This window comes from Tyto alba, unplaced genomic scaffold (genome assembly GCF_018691265.1).
Source record: "Tyto alba isolate M040663 unplaced genomic scaffold, T.alba_DEE_v4.0 Super-Scaffold_11, whole genome shotgun sequence".
Lineage (NCBI taxonomy): Eukaryota > Metazoa > Chordata > Aves > Strigiformes > Tytonidae > Tyto > Tyto alba.
In genome coordinates, this window is record NW_024881273.1 from 6,139,394 (window position 1) to 6,155,715 (window position 16,322).

Here is a 16,322-nt window from a genome sequence, read left to right on the forward strand (position 1 = left end):
GAAAAGCTGCTGGAGTTTTTCTGCAGAAAAAATAAATGCAGCTACTCCATGCGCTTGTCTGTCTGATGGGGAGGAAGGCTGGGTGGGCTGGGGGACCCTCTGAGGCAGAGGAACAAGCAGAGGGATGCTCTCATCCCTTGAGATGCAAAGGGGGAGATTGACTATCTGCTGATCTCTTCTCCCCCATCCCAAAGGATCCCTGAGGAGGACTTTTTGGATTCTTCTCCATTAGGCAAAGGTCCAAGCCCCTCTGCCTCCTTCCCATCACAGAACACCTCTCACTTCCACCCTATCTGCCCTCCAACATGCAGCTGGATCTCCATCCCCTCCAGTGGAACCCACTGGGATCCTTCCAAGCTTCTGTCGGCACAGGGCAGCCAGCTCTTCTCAGCCTTCAGACACAGAGCCATCACCCCAGGGTCACAAGCACCAAGCAAAAAGTCACTGGCCCAGAGGGGTCCCAGCACCATCCTCATCTCACCCTGGAGCTCGCATCCCACCGGCAGCATGACTGCCTGCTTCCCTGCCCGGGCTGGAGTTAGCAAGTAGGACAGAGAGATCCAGGCAGCTCTGCTGGGTCCATCTGCTCACCATCCCACAGAAAAGGTGGGTCCTCAGATGAACCCCACTCTTGGCTCTGTGACCACCTTCTCCGTCTGATCCAGACCTATCCAAGACCATGGGAAGTAAAAACATCCCACATGCTTGCCCCACCAAAGCTGAGACTCCTAGGCCTGATCCTGGTGGATGCTGAGGGTCCCCATCACCCTCTGCTTGGTGGGGAACCCCAGCCCCCCGCAGCGTTAGACCCTCCTTGGCAGGAAAGCGCAATGCGGCGCACGCAGGTCCTCGGCACAATTAGCCAACAAGTGGCTGTTTTGTGAGGGATTGTTGCTGATGTGTTTTAAGTGGCTTTCTGAGGGGAAATTGTGAGGCGCTGGAGAGGCCGGCAGACAAAGAGGGGGATGCATTAGGTTTTATTGGTCTGCTTCGCACACATCTGACATCACTCCACAGAGCAAGTTCTGCCTGGCTTTGGGGAAAATTAAAAATAAAGCAAGAAAAAGGGGCCGAGGGTACAGGGGCGGGGGGAGCGCGAGTGATTCAAGCAGGCAAGTGGGGGCTTAATAGCAGGAGACACTGGAGCAAACTGTGTCAACCAGATGGGACCCGGGTGCCGCGGGAGGAGAGGGGAATTAGCCAACCCGCGCTTTGTTCCAGCAGAAAGCGCGGCCCTCTCCCCGCAGGAGCTGCCTACATGTGATATAATACAGCCCCTTTCAGCCGCTAAGCTGGCCAAGGACAAAAGTCACCGATAAATAGCAAGAGGGCGAGGCTGAAAGCAAAAGGCAGAGTTGCCAAGAGCCCCTGCTTTCTCCTCGGGCTGCCCGCACTGTCGTGCTTCTGCCCCGGACGCCGGCGTGGGGACCCGTGGGCGTGGTGGTGGTGGGGCTGGGGGCGATGCTGTGGGACAGGGCCGAGAGCAGGAGGGGTTTTGGAGGCATGGTGCCTTCAGTTGGACGTGTTTCCTCTGCCTTGATTCCCTTTGCCAAGCTGTAAGAGCAAGAGCCCCCCCCCAAGCGTTGGGCATTCCCCAGCGCTCGCCGGGAAGGGCTGGAGGCTGCTGTCCCGGCCATGTCTCCCAGCAGCCCATCACTTGGGCTTATTAAACCAGAGTGCATCCTTTACCTTCACTTCCAGGCTCTGCTAAAAACACCCCCAGCATCAAATAAAACAATTTAAAAATCCCTCACCCAGCCCCAAACATCGGGGAGCCAGAAGCAGACCCCACCGAGTGCTCTCCCTGCAGCTGCCGGCATCCCTGATGTTCATCCAGAGCCCGATGAGCACCCTGCACCCCCACCCACTGCTGCCCCCCTGCCCACGGCAGCTGCACGCCTGCTGTGTGGGCGACTTGAGGGCTGAAGCTAACCCAGCTCCTCAGATTTTGGACCCAAAGGCATCCTGACCATCATGCCCCAGCATAGAGCTCAAGACCAGCAAATTCGAAGGAGGAGACCTCAGATGCCCCCAGTCTGAGCTGGCATCCCTAGTTTGGGGTGTCCCTCCCTACCCAGTCCCTGGCAGGGACCCAGCCTGACCAAGAACTAAACCAGCCATAAGGCTGTGCAAACAAGCAGGACCCCCCCATCCTCTCCAACCCCCCCCCCAGAGGGGTCTTCCTTGATCTTGCAGAAATATTGATCCAGATAAACCAGGGAGTCACATTAGGTGCCCCGGGGGGGTCAGGAGATCAGCGGCTCAGCTGGCCGCCCGCCGCCCCGTGCCCACGGGGTCCAGCTACACAGCACTGGGATGGGCCAGGGCAGCACTGGGGGCCTTGGGAAGCCCCTTACGCCACCGAGGGGGCCGGGGCCAAAGTGCTTTTGCCAAGGGGAGGTAAAACAAATCGATGAGGGGCTGCCGTGACACGCTGACCCTGGCGCTGAGCCATGGTTTTAACGCGTGACAGTAAATCTGGGCGGGGGGGGTGTGGAGGCAGATGGCTGGAGGGGGGAGGCGAGATGGGGCACTTGCTGGTGGGACAAGGGAAGGACAAGAGCTCCCAAACTGAACAGAGGCCAGCAGAGGCCCCAGGGAAGGGAGAGGAGGTGGGAGAGGGCAGCTTGGACATTGACATGGGGATGGGTGATGCCTCTGCCATGACCAGGATGCCCCTCGCAGACGAGCATCACTCGCAGGTGGTCCCTCCCACTGCTGCATATGCCCTGGTCCAGTTGGGAGGGCTGTGGGGTGCCAGAGCAGAGACACCCCAAGGCTTTTTTCCAAACCCATTTCCATCCCGCCAAGAAGAAGCATCCCCTCCAAATGGAGGTCTCAGTTTCCAGCCCTCGGCTCCTCGCTCCCACCTCCCACCTCTCACCCCCTGCCAAAGCCAGAGGAGAGGGCAGAAAGGCACCAACGGCTGCGGATCCGGTTACCTGCAGCCAACAAAACCTACCTGTCCCTTCCTGGCCGCTCCCCCTGCCCCCTCTCCGGCGGGATGTATCAGAAGGACCCCCCTGGCCCTCCCCAAGCATCTCCGGGTCGCTGCCTGCCACGATCGAGTGACCAGATGGACGGCGGGCTCACGCCGCAGCCTCCTCTGTGGGTCCCTTGTGTCCCCCCCCCCCTCGCCCCGAGCCGACTGAGCTTTGACGCTCTGTCCCCCCGGGGCAGCCTTTTGTCAGGGGTGTGCAGAAGGGCCCCTGTGTCCCTCTGATCCCCGCCGGCCCCACGGCAGCGCGTCCCCAGCCGGAGCATAAAGCTGGCTTTCAGGGACCCAGCGTTGGGAAACTCCCGGGGAAGAAGCAAGGGAGCTTCTTGTTAAACGGGGAGACAAAGCCACCTTGTTAAAGGGTTTACAAAGGCGACCATCTCCCCCTTGCCTGGGAAGCTCGTGACCGGCGACTCCCAACCTCACCGGGGGGATGGCTTTCCCTCGGAAAGATAGAAACACTTAATAGCCGTGCTGTGCGGCAGCCCTGTGACCCGTGTGCGGGGCCCAGGGCATCTTCCCCGCTCCCAGGAACCGTTCAGAGCCACGTCTCTGAAGGAAACTGGGGACCCAACGCTCATCGCGGGTGATCTCGTGGTTTTCCCCGTGAGGGCACTGTCACTACTGGTGTCCCTGCCTAGTGGACACCATCCTCAGCACCACGGCCCAGGCGAAACCACCTAGACAAAATTACGTGGTCCTGGGTGGCACAAGAGGATTTTACGTCCCTCTTTTGGGAGAGGTGGGCCAAGGTCCCCTCCCACACACCTCACAGATGGGGAGATAGAGCCCCAGGAGGGGACGTGATGGGGACACAGTTACACGGGGCACAGCCACACAAGACCTTCCTGCTTCCCTCCCGCAAAATGTCATCTTTTTTGCTCACAAAGACGCTGTGATCCCTTCCTCCACCCAATAAAACAAAGTTTAAGCAAAAACCCAGCAGCCCCACAGCTGCTCTGTCCCCCTGGGAATTTTCTCTTAACACCCAGCTATTCTTACTGCCTTTCGCAGGAAAAAGTCCCTGCCCTGAACAAGGTCAGTGTGATCTTTGCCATGACCTTTGTGGGATCTGATGGCGGCTCAGCCTCTGATGGGCACCCCCAAGCCCTGCTGGGCCCCCCATTTTGCAGACCACATCTGGGGGCTCCACACACTGTGGCTACATCTGAGACCCCAGGATGCGCTGCCCAAACCTGCACATTGTTCCAAGCTCTTCTTGGCAACGCTTGTGCTAAAATCCACATGCATATTAAACCTTAAACCCAGTAATTACCTCTACCTTCAGAGAAAGAGGAAAATTGATTTTGCCATAGTGGTGCAGCAGGCTGCGGTAGCCAGAGTTGGCTGGTGAGCTTACAAAAACCAGGACCCCCCAGGGATGGACAAAGCCTGCCTGGGCGTAACAGCCGGCTGGGCTGGGGAAGGGGAGACCTGCCTGTGCTGGCAATCCCTAGGGACAGGCAAAATGGGCCAAGCCCCCTGCGGTGAGCCCCCCCGAGGCAGCTAGCACATTGCCAAAAAATCCAAATTAACAAGCAAGGAGCTTTCACCCCTGCTTTTCCCTGTGGCTCATGCTTGTCTCCTGCCCACACTTGCAGGTGGCACTCTGGGGAATCTGCATCCCTCCTTGCATCATCCCTACATCCTCCTCCTCCTCCTCCTCTCCCTGGGGAAATGCCATCCCCAGGCGAAGGAGGCTGGAGGACATGTCACCTTCTCTGCTTTGAGGCAGCAAATACGAGCGGCTGTCCGTGCTGTGTGGTGCCACCCTGGGTGCTGGTCCTTCGCCGGGAAGCCCCAGCCACGGCTGTGCGCCCCGTGGGGCCAGGCTGGAGGCCACTCTCCCTTGCTGGGACCAACAATAAATTGGACTGCTGCAGCTTTAAAGAAGCGTGTCTGCTCCTTGGCTGGCTGCAGGGCTGGTGGCAGCGGGGAGAGCCGGAGGACACCTGCGGAGATCCTGTACAGCTGGGGAAGATTAGCCTTTTCCACTAGACAAGACCCATTACCATGTTCCAATATACCATCACTTCCGCTAGGAGAGCCTGCAGATGAGATATCGATTGCAGTGACCCCAGACAAGCCCTTCCCCAGAGCCTGGGAGGGTGGCAGAGCAGCCCCACGGCACAGCCCATGGTGCAAAGAAGGGGTGCAGCTTCCCAAGGGCGTCCCCAGGGACCCCCAGCCCCAGGGCAGCAAGGGGCTGGAGCTCAAGCAATGGGTGGTGCTGTGTGTGTATGGGGGGGGAGTGCAGAAGAGCTTTGAAGCCCAGCAGCGACCCAGGTCCCTTCCCAGGGTCCTTCCAGAGTCTTCCCAGCTGCAACTCTGCCCTGGGGATGGGGAGCCCCCGGCCCACCCTCGCTGCCCTTACAGCCAGGTGGGTGTTGCAGAAATAAGCCTGTCATCCTGAAAACCCAAAATGTTATCCCCCAAACGCCTCTGCTGGGGAGTTACCAGGTGGGTCAGGAACTGCTCACACCATGCCACTCACCCACTGCTTTTCCCTCTTGCTGTGACTTGAGGCTGGCAGCCCCTGAAGTACCTCCCCGAGACACACAGGGGGTGGAAGGATGCTGGGAAACTGGGAATGGCAATGAGAAACCACCAAACCATGGGAACTGGAAGGCCTGATGGTAATTAAAGTAGTAAAGTAATTAAACATGTGGTGTTTGACTTGCAGCATCCTATTGCTGCAGCCCCCCAGTAGCTGCACCAAGGGGAAAGAGCAGGAACTCGTTGGGTCTCCTCTACCCTGCGACTCCACTGTTTTCAAGAGGTTCTTTTCCTCCTGCAAGACTCGCACTGGGTTTGACTTGGCTTTTCGAATCCACTGAGCTCTGCTTTACCAGCACAACGAGCCTTCAGCCCGCTTGGAAGCAGGAACTGGAAGCCAACACACGCTGCTTCTCCAAGGCTGATCACAGCCACGTCTACCACTGCCTCCGAGAGCAACCCTGCGCTGCCCAAGGAGCTGGAGCTGCCACAGTATGCAGCATCCGAAAACTGAAAAACTCCTTGCACATCCCAGTGGAGGCAGGGGCAATCAGGGCTCCCTCGGATCCAGGTTCTGCAGTGCTGCAGCATGAGTGCTGGAGGATGCGAGGCCTCAGAGTTAAATGGCTTTTTCCAGCTGATGATTTAAGCACCCTGGGGAGAGTTGGCCCAGCTGGTCTGATGAGCCCTCCTGGAGCACATCTGGCATTTCTCAAGCATTGGGGCACAAGAAGCTTCTGCTGTGACATTTTATTTATTTTTTTTTTTTTTTTTTTTTTGTGTTTCCCCCCCGGCCAAAGAAAAGATTTCAGCTCATCGTTGCACCAAGTTCTTTCAAACTCCACTTTGCCAGTGGAGACCTCTGACATGGCCAAGCCACGTTGCTGCCAAGGAGGGGCAGGGGAGATAACGCTCACAGTTTATAGGGCTGCCCGTTGTTCCATGGGCCAGCACAGCATCCTTCCCTGGCATGCAGGAGGGCAGCAGCCCTGTTCTCATCTTGGTTTTTTTGGCTGACACACCCAGGAGCTGGCTCCTGATGATGTTTCAAGCCCTTTCCCTGACCTGGGAAGGGGCTGCTGTGGGAGGAACAGGGCTGGCTTGAGGCTGGGCACCCGTTCCAGGGCTGGGGGGTGCTCAGCAGCACCCCCCCACTGACCACCACCGCTGCGGGGCTCCAGGACGCTGCTCACGCGGGACCCCCACGTGAAGCTGTACTTTCACCACGGACTTGCTGCTGAAAGCAATGGGTTGTAGGGAACGGGGTGGCCCCGTGCAGCATCCCCCCTTCCCCACACCCCACGGGGGTTGGACAGGCTCCACCAGCCCAGAAAACCATTTCTCTCCCCTCGCCTGACAGCCCTCCGCTGCTTTCTCCTCCCAAGATGGTCGCTGCCAGTAATAGCAGGGAAAGTCACATACAAGCTGGGAAAATAACATGTTATTTTCCCAGCTGTGATGTCAGAGCTTGTCACACTTGCTGGCTCGGCAGCAGAGCGGGCAGGGCACGCCTGTATGTCCCCAAATGGCCACTGGGCCTGGCTGTCCCCCTGAGGGCTGCAAAAACGTTCCCCTTTTTGGTGGCAGCTCTGCTTTTGCTCCCCGAATGCACTGGAAAGCAGCACATCTCTGCCATCGGGATGGGGCTGCTGGTACCCGGTGGCCATGCCGGGCACCGCAGGATGCAGCACAGCGAGTACATCGCTCCCAGCCCTGGAGGGCATCTCTGCTCCTGGCAGGGGACACCCACCATGGGGACATCCCAAACCTGGTCCTTCCCCAGCCTCGGCGGTGCAGAGCAGCAGCGCATCCTGGGCATTTGCATGGGTTAGAAAGTGTTTTCTCTCTTTCCACCTGCTTCCACCATAGTTTTGGAGCAGGTCTCCCTCGCTGAGCTGTTCCTGCATCCTGGTTGAGCGCTGCAGCCTGAGCCCCGGGGATGGAGGGACCCACAACCCGCCTGGGCACGACGGGAGAGAAACCCACTGCCCAGCCCAGAGTGAGCACTCCTCCTCGCCTCCTGCAACACCATCAGAGGATATTTCCCCCATTTCTTCCTTTTCAACAAGCCCCAACTCTACTCTTAAAATGCACTAAAATGAAGACAAAAGAGAAAGGATCAAATCCTCTTAACCCATCCCTGCCACCCAGCTTGCCCCTCCGGACTGGCACCGTGTGGGGCGATGTGCCCCGCTCCCCACCTTCACAACAAGGTACTGACAAACCCCCCCACGTCCTTCAGAGGCACTTAATCCATTACAAATTTCACAAAGCCCGACTCGGGGAAGCGCTGGGCCAGAAGAGCAAACAAACAAGGCAGGAATAAAGCCCAGCTCTCAATGAGCGGACCCAGCGCGTGGCTGGGTTTTTATTTATTTTCCCACTTCTCTGGCCGACCACCTTTTTTTAATGATTGCATTTCACTTGCCGCCCCATAACAAAGCCATCACCTCCACCATGACTCCGGGGAGACGAGTTACAATTACAAATTACCACCACAATTAGTGCTAGTTCTTAGAGAAATTAGAAAGGGGAGCGGGAGGCTCGTGTGCGATTGATTGCTATTCATCCTGCTTTACGGTGACCTTGCTCTGGAGACGATGATATTCCTTCAGCCTGGAAACCAGATTAAAAAAAAAAAAAAATTAATTGTAAATTAACAGTAATAACACACATTTCCTTTCAATTAATTTAAGCAGAATGAGGGGGCGTGAAGAGCAGGCATTTGTTAAGGCCTGTACAGTTTAATTATTTTTTTTTTTCCATGAGATAATGTAATTAATTTATCTTAGAGGGGTGGGGGGACATGGCGGACGGGGAGAACAAAGCAGTTAACAGGCAATGGAAAAATTAAGAGCCCATTATGTAAATGTGCCGCGTTTTACAGCCCCAGAGTTGGGGCAGGGAGGGGAGAGTATGGTGGGGTCTGAGAAAGAAGTAAAATAACGAGACTGGCTGTGCTGGGGAAAGCTATAATTAGGCAGGGCTGGTGCTTGGGGGGGGCTGGTTGCACCCCGGTGGTTGGTGGGGGCTTGGGGGGAGACCTCGGTGCATCCCCAGAGCCCGAACTGGGAAGGGGAAGAGCCCCGGGGGTGCTGGGGGCTTTTTCCCCCCACCTCGGGAGGGTCCCGACCCCACAGACCTCAGCGAGTTGATGTTGATGAAGCCGGTGGCGTCGGCGGGCTCGTAGTCCCCTTGCACGTTCATGCTGTGGAGAGAAAGGCACCGTCACTAGGATGGGGGGGTCCCGGAGGGGGCTTGGGGCTGCCTTTTGGGAAGGGACAAGACACGGGTGACCCTGGAGCTGGCTGCTCCCCTGGCGCTGGTGCCCACTGATGCCCCCTCATTGGTTGGTGGTTTGGGGGGGGGTGGGGCTCGGGGCAGGGTCCCCACCAGCTCCCGGGGAAGCAGCACGTGGCCTCAGGAGCCGCGGAGCCACAGGGCCAACCCGATGGCCGTCCCCAGGTCCCAAATTTCCCTCCGTGGTCCCTCGTGTGCATCATCACCCTTCTTCCCCGTGCTCTTGCATCAAGCAGGGATGCTCGACCAGTCCCGGAGCTGTCCCCCGGGGATGGCTGTCCCATGCCAGGCGGGGATGTTGCCCCGGGCAGGGGACAGGGTCCCGGGCAGGGCAGTGGTGCTGGGGGACACCCCCGGCACCGATGGGGTTTATGGCCGTGGCGGCCGGTGCCTCGGTGCAAAAGGCAGCAGCCACCCACCAAATCCCAACTCCGATGGTTTCCTACATCCCCAAAACACACGGCTCATTTCCCAGAAACTGCAAACCTTAAAGGAGGAAGGCGGGGGGGGGGGGGGGGGGGGGGGCGGAATAAAGAAAAATAAAAAAAAAAAAAGAGTTTACAATGATTTTACCTCCCCTGACGGGCTACAGAAAAACCTCTGTGCTTTTATTTTTGCTCATTCGAGTGGTTCTGACCTGCTCTATAATTACGTTACTTTCTACCTACTGTGCAGAGGCATTTCCACACAGCTCTGCCTCTCACAGCTTTCTCTCGGGTTCCTGTGACGCCGTCACTCAAAGGCTTTCAAACCAGCGATGTAGAAATCAAAAAGAAAAGGAAAATGGTTGGAGACGCAGGGAGAATAAGTGCCCCTGCTTTTCTCTCCCTCTCTCTTTTTCCTCTGTCCCACCCCCCTCCATCCTCCTTTTTTTTCTTCCCTCTTTTTTTTTTTTTTTTTTTTTTTTTTTTTTTAATACTTTATTCATTTAATCTCTCCAAGTGAGAGCGTGAAGCATAATGAAGGGTTGGGACGGATTATTAGGAGCTGTTGATTTTGAGGGGGAGAGAAGGGGGGAAAAAAAGCCGGAGAAGAGAAAGAGAGAAGATAATTTGACATTTACTCCGACTGATCTAAACTCATTCGGGTGTATTTATGGCTTATAAAGTGTTTAGAGAGATTGAAAGGGGTTGAGGGAGGGCTGGGGGGGAACGAGCAAGCGAGAGAGAAAACAACGTGAAGAAAAGGGAAAAGCCAGAGGGGGGGAAAAAAAAAAATAATATTGACTTGAAAACACGACTCGTGCTTTGGCTGGGAGGATGGTGCCACCAGTGTCACCAGGGATGGGACAGGGTGGAGTGGGATGGGGTGGGGTGGAGTGGGATGGGATGTTTGCTGCCATTGCCCCTGCCCACCCTGGCCCCCCCCAAACCCCACTCACCTCACCAGCTCCTCGTTGTACAGAGACCGTGGGGACTCCCTGCCCAGGATGTAGACCTGGCCCTTGAAGACGGAGAGACGGACGGTGCCCACCACCGCCTCCTGCGAGCGCCCGATGCACTGCCGGAGGAACTCGCACTCGGGGCTGTGCCAGAAGCCTGCGGGCAGGAGGCAGCGTCACTGGGGGGCACGGGGGGAAACCGGGGTGCCCACGCAGCGTGGAATGCCACCCCCCCGGGATAAGCCCTGAAAAGCAAGCTCTAATAATTTACAAGGGATGGGACCGGGAGAGGTGCCAGCACACCCAGGTTCGGCTCTGAGGGATGGAGACCTCACGCATGTCCCTTTCCCTTGGTGGCCCTCGAGTTCCCAGTTGGGAAAGGGGGCTGGAAACTACTGGAGGAGAGGCAGGGGGGGCCATTCTCCTTCCAGCTCCACCGGGTGGGGCTGATCATGGAAATTAAAAGTTTCATTAAGCTAGTTTGAAACTGCCACTCGAAAACCACCATCTTGGGAGGGTCAGGTGGAGACAGACAGACAGACACAGAACTAGGGGGGTGGGGATCAGCTCCCAGCCCCCTGGGAAGGTGATGAGCTGCTCTCCCATGGGAAGGTAAACCCCGCTAGCCATGGGGGTCCCGGTGGGAAGCCCCCCGAGCCCGCTCCCACACCCCGTCCCGGTGGGATGCGGAGCAGAGCGCTCCCCCCAGGGTAACACAGCCTGGGCTGCCCCCAGAGCTCTATTGGGCTGCACATCGGGGCACAGATATCTCTGCAACCCCAGGTGGGCTTCACCTCCCCACACCTTCCCAGGGCACAGGGCTCCACTTTCCCCCCACCTGTCACACTTGACTTCTTCCCCCCATCACCCCTGGAGTGAGGGGCTGGTGGGATGTGGGGATCCGGTGCCAGCACCCATGGGAAACTCCATCTAACCACAACCAACAGCAAGTGCCTCCCCCTCCTGCCCTAGCTCCAGGCCACACAGCAGCCCCCCTGCACCCCAAGCCCCCAGCAGCCAGGCTTCAGCCCAGGCTGGGCGCTGGGGTGATATGCGGTCATGCTGCAGCCCCCCCCCCCCCAAAACACATCCTGCAAGAGCAGCCGTCAGCATTGCCGTCCACCGAGGCCACCACGGGCGCACGGAGGAGCTGTGGCCCTTCCTGCCACCCCCGTGCCCCTTCCTGTCCCTAAGCAGGGTAATTAGCCACGGAGCCCTCAGAGACCTGGAATAAAGCCTGGGAGATGGAGAAGGAGATAGAGGAAAAGAGAGAAAGAGCCCATTCACTGCCCTCCGGTCATCCCCAGGTTTTATCTCTCCCATCGCCGTCCTGCTCGGCTCACACACCGGTGCCCTCTCACCTTTCCCTCCCCAGCTGGGCTCTGGGGCCGAAGCCATTAAAGAAACAAACAATTTCTTTTGTTGTTTGGCCTCGCCAGCCCCCAAGTGGGGCTCTTTCCTGCAGCCTTGTCCCCAGGATCTGCATAGCCTTGCTCCAAGGCACAGCATCAAAGCCCTGCAACCCCTCATCATCAAAAAAACACCTCCTTGACCCAGACCATCCTTAGCCACCCCACCACAGCACGGCCAGGGGGTTTGGGGACCTCCTCCTCACAATCAGCACTGCCATGCAGGCAGGGACCCCAGCTCCAGACAAATACACCCCGCTTTTGGGTAACCACCCTCCAGGTACAACTCTTCCAACATCAGGATTGATGTAGGGCTGTTGCATCCCTGTAAAAATAAACCCAAGACACATTAAAATATTAAATTCTGACTCTGACAGCTCCAGGTGCGAGGAAGCATCCCTCCCCCAGCCTCGCCCCCACCACAGACATTCCCCACTGGAAGTGATCCCCCTTAATGACCTCCCCTCCTCGTCATCATCATCCTGCCTTAATCATGCGGGCAGGGGGACAATGGCATTTCCACACCTGGCTGTACCTGCCGGGATGGGAACTGGCTTCAAAGCCACCCCTCCACAATGGGATCAATGGGGACAGGGGGGAAGATAAACACTAATTCTCCTAAAATCAAGGACTAGTCAAAATAATGAGGTGTTAGAGGAAGGTGAGCTTGAAAGCCTGGCCTCCGGCATGGGGACCCAGGGGTGCTGTTTGCACTCTGTCGGGGTTGTTCCTCAGATTCAGGCTCTGCAAATCCATAGGGATTCAGCATCCGGAGCCAGGGAAACAGCAGCCTTCTCCTGGCCAGAGGTGGGGAGGGAGAAGTGAAATCGCGATTCCCCGAGCGGCTCTATAATCTGGTGGCTTCGCAACAAGCAAGTGGTTAGAAATAAACAAACAGATTTATGCTTAAAATAAAAAAAAAAAATAAAAAAAAAATTCAAAATAAAGGCAGCCCAGGACAAATCTAATAAAAATAGCCAGAGGCAGGAGCGACATCAGAGAGTGCATTAAGGCAGGGACTGTGATTCAAGGGGAAAGTAGCTGAGACTTCTGCAGCCCCTGAAGTTCTCACCCTGCCAGGGCCCTAAAATATGGTTTAAGCAGCAAAGAGCCTTGGGCATTAAATGCCAGTTGCTGAGAAAGGTGCAGGAGGGAACATCCTTGGAGGGGAAGGTGCTGAGGATGAACACAAGCATCAGAAACTGCAGGGGAGAAGACAGCCTGATCCAGTTCCACTGGATCTGCTGCTGCCCAAAGCTCAAGCTCCTGGATTCAGGTTATTTCCAAGGGATCTTCCCATGGAAAGTCTCATGGGAATCATCCCAGCCCTTGCGTTTAGACAGAAATGTCTGAAAAGTAATGGGAGGAGGAATTGGGAGGCTGAGAAATCAGGACATGTGAAAGATAAAAGTGTTTGGCTGAGGGGCAGGAAATCTCCCTGGTGTGGGGTGTCCAGGGTCATCAGCTCCGAACTGGGCAGGGGATGGAGGAAAAGCCGGGGCACGGGGACACAGTGCTGTGCTTGGAGCCACCCATCAGGCGCCCAGCTGCGGGCAGCGGGGCTTTGAGCCCACCTACGGCATTTCGGCCTCATCCCGCTTCCTTCAGTTTAGCACCAGCAACCGAGTCGGGGTTGATCCATGGAGCAGACCCTGGGGTAACGCTGATATCCCCTCCCGGGGTGGGGGTGCCATTCCCAGCTCCCCCCCCCCCCCAGATCTGGCAGCCTCCTGACCCAGTGGGCTGTTCCCTGCAGCACAGGGGGCTGAGACCCCTCAAACTCAGCCCACGTGAGCAGACCTGAGCAGGAGCTGCCGGGTGCACCACAGGAGGAGAGGCAAGGGGCTTCATTTCTGTCCCTAACTGAGGGTGTGAGCCAGCGTCCCCATGTCCCTTATGGCTCCCAGCCCAGTCTGGGCTGTGCTGGGAGCTGCTGGAAGCCCCTCCTGCAGCCCCTGGCCAAGCCACAACCCGCAGTGCCCCTGTGTGGGCTGCACACAGCATAGCACGGCCAGGACCCTCCCGTCCCCCACCCCACAGCCCCCCAGAGCCCCGCAGCCAGGGCCACGGCACCTCAAGAGCCCCCTCCCCGTGTCACGCACCCCCACGCTTCTCCCTGCCAGGGCACGGGGAGAGGTCTCTGGATTCAAATCCCACGGCGGGGCCGGCCACGCCGGGAGCGTGGGTGCTCCCGTGCCCTGTATCCCGGAGTGGTCCAGTCCCCGGTGTCCTGGGCAGGCAGAGAGGTGGAGGGGGTCGGAGGGAAGAGCTGGGGAAAGGCGATGTCAGGGGGACAAAGGGAGGGTGAGCTACAGCCTGTGAGACATCCCAATGTGTTGGATGGGATGAAGTGGTGGCACTGGGCTGGGAGACACGCTGGGCGCATCCCCCTCCAGCAAGCCCTGGTGGAAGGCGGAGGCGGGGGGGGGACACCCATCGGCATCAAAGCAGGCAGGGTGCAGGGTTGAGCTCAGCCCTCGGCACGAGCAAACCCATCTTTTGCCCTGTGAGCAGCCTCAAAATCCACACCTGAATTTTACAGCCCTGAACGCGTGTATGAGCGGGACCTGCAGCCTCTGGCAGCAACGAGGGAGGAGGAGGAGGAAGGCTGGGACGATGCTGCGGTGGCAGGGCCGGCCCGAAGGACCGTACGTACCGTTGTACACCAGCTCGGAGAATTTCAAGGCGAGCCCCTGCTTGATTTTCCGTACTTCCCGGTCCATGGTGAAGGCCTCAATATCTAAATGCGCATGGTATAGGATCGTTCCCGCTGGGGTCTCATAGATACCTAGCCATTTTTCCAGGCAGGGGGAAAAGCAGAAAAAGAGAGAAACAAATGAGACCAAAACTGTCAGCAAATGACAAAAAATAATGACTTGGCTGACAGAAGTAGCTGTGGTCGAGCGCATTCAGTCCTAGCTCGCTGTAAAATGCATCTGTCATTATATTCATGCTGGGGCCGAGACAGTCCACTCCGCACCTTGCGGAGAAAATTTCTAGATTCCCCTCTTTGAAGAGGCACTCTGACGAGGCTAAATGACAGGGTTTGGGAACCGATCCCCCCGCCGATCCATGCCCAACGGTCTGCAGCTGAAAACCTGTAATTAAAGGAACGACGCGGGGCACAGGCACGGGGAGCGGAGGGCCTGAAATACCCTCCTCTCCCTCGGCTGGTGAGAAAGAGCCCTGTGCGGCCGCTGTGAAGCAATGAGGCTACCTGGGGGCTGGGAGGGCAACCTCATTTGGGGCTGGCAGGGACCCCCCCAGGTCCCTTCCCGCCTGCCCCCACCATTGCATGATGCCTGGGGATGGAGGGATGCTTAATTATTTTGGCGATAGGGGCTAACGCCGCGGGCGAGCTGCTCCCTTTGTTCCAGCCTCTCGGGGTTTATTTGCTGCATAACATGTTTATTTGGTGTTTAAATCTGAGGGCGGCCATGCAGTGCCCCGCTCTGGGTTGGATAGGAGTGGAAAGCCGGTGGGGGAAACGCTGGGCTAGTCCGGCAGCCAACACGCAGCGGGCATGGCTGTAACCTGCCCGTGGGCAGGGCTGCTCCGCCAGCACGTCCCCTGTCCCCCGCCCACCCGTGGGGACGGTCCCTTCCCAATACCCAGGCACGTGTGCTATGGCACAGCCATGGCAGAGGGCACCCGCACGTTGGGCTTTGCTGGTGCACAAATGCCGTAGGAAACCGTCCCCACCGAAGGGGATGTGTCACCAACCAGCCCCAGCCCCGAGAGGGAGTGAGGGGGAGCCCACAGAGGTGTCAGAGGGGCTCAAACCCACACCAGACTCTGCTTGGTGCCCTGGAGAGTGGCACAGGCTCAAGTATGTCCTGTCCCAGGGTGGCCACTGTCCCGCAGACACAACAGGAGCCTTATCTGCCACAGCAGCCCAAGTCACCTCCTTCAAACCTCATCCCTGCCAGGGTCCACAATTTCAGCATCCTACAGGGATGGGTCTCCATCCCAAAGGAGAGCCGCCCCCTCCCCTCAGGCCCCCCCCCCCCAGCAATGTCACAGCCCAGTCTCCGAGGGCAGCTCATGGGGTGCTCACCCACCACCCATCCTCGCAGGGCTGCGGGAGGAGGCATCCAAGTGAACACCAAAAACCAGCTGTCCCCGCGGTGGCACAGTGATGCAGAGCGCTGCCCCCTCCAGATCCCCACGCCAGACCCGCCACTAACACAATTAATACTCCCTCTCCTCCCCTCGGAAGGTGTTAAAGCTGATTTAGGTTGACCAAAGACTTGGGTTTGTGTCTTGACCCCCACCTCCTGCCCATCCCAGTTGACCCAATGCGAGAGGATCGGGGACCGGAGCGTGACAGCCGGGGCGGAGGGGAGGGGAGCTGACAGCCACGCTCCAGCCTTGCCGCCGAGGAGACAAGAGACACCTTCAAAGTGACACTCGCAGCATCTCCAAGTGTCTATTTTCATCTCCCCGTGTTTACAGGAAAAAGACAGAGGTGTCAGCGCTGCAGCCTGGCGAAGCTTCAATCACCCCATAATTACTGCTGGGGAAGGGGGGGACCAGAATGGGCGGGGGGGTGGGGGGGGACATAGAGGGGGGCAGCCAAGGAGACAGCTGCCGCTGCTTAAAATTTTCTAATTTGTAACCTTGGCTGTCAGTTCACCTTCATCTGAGCAATTTTGCTGTGCTGAGTGCGGGCTGTCACTCCTGATGGCATCCGTGGGACAGGACGGGATGTGGTGGCTTCCCGAGGGGAAGGGGAGGG

At 57.8% G+C, this 16,322-nt stretch overlaps 1 protein-coding gene across 2 annotated transcripts in view; it reads right to left on the reverse strand.

Annotated features, from left to right (window-relative positions):
• Positions 1-7,817: 7,817 nt before the first annotated feature.
• ASS1 (argininosuccinate synthase 1) overlaps positions 7,818-16,322 on the reverse strand; it is a 28,691-nt gene continuing 20,186 nt past the window's right edge. For both annotated transcript variants that reach the window (XM_033012023.2, XM_033012024.2), the window contains 4 exons: positions 14,241-14,372; positions 10,176-10,332; positions 8,637-8,702; positions 7,818-8,110 (listed from right to left, as the gene is read on the reverse strand). In XM_033012023.2, coding sequence (XP_032867914.1) covers positions 8,056-8,110; positions 8,637-8,702; positions 10,176-10,332; positions 14,241-14,372 — 410 coding nt within the window. In that variant the 3' untranslated portion in view covers positions 7,818-8,055. The remainder of the gene's footprint in view (positions 8,111-8,636; positions 8,703-10,175; positions 10,333-14,240; positions 14,373-16,322) is intronic.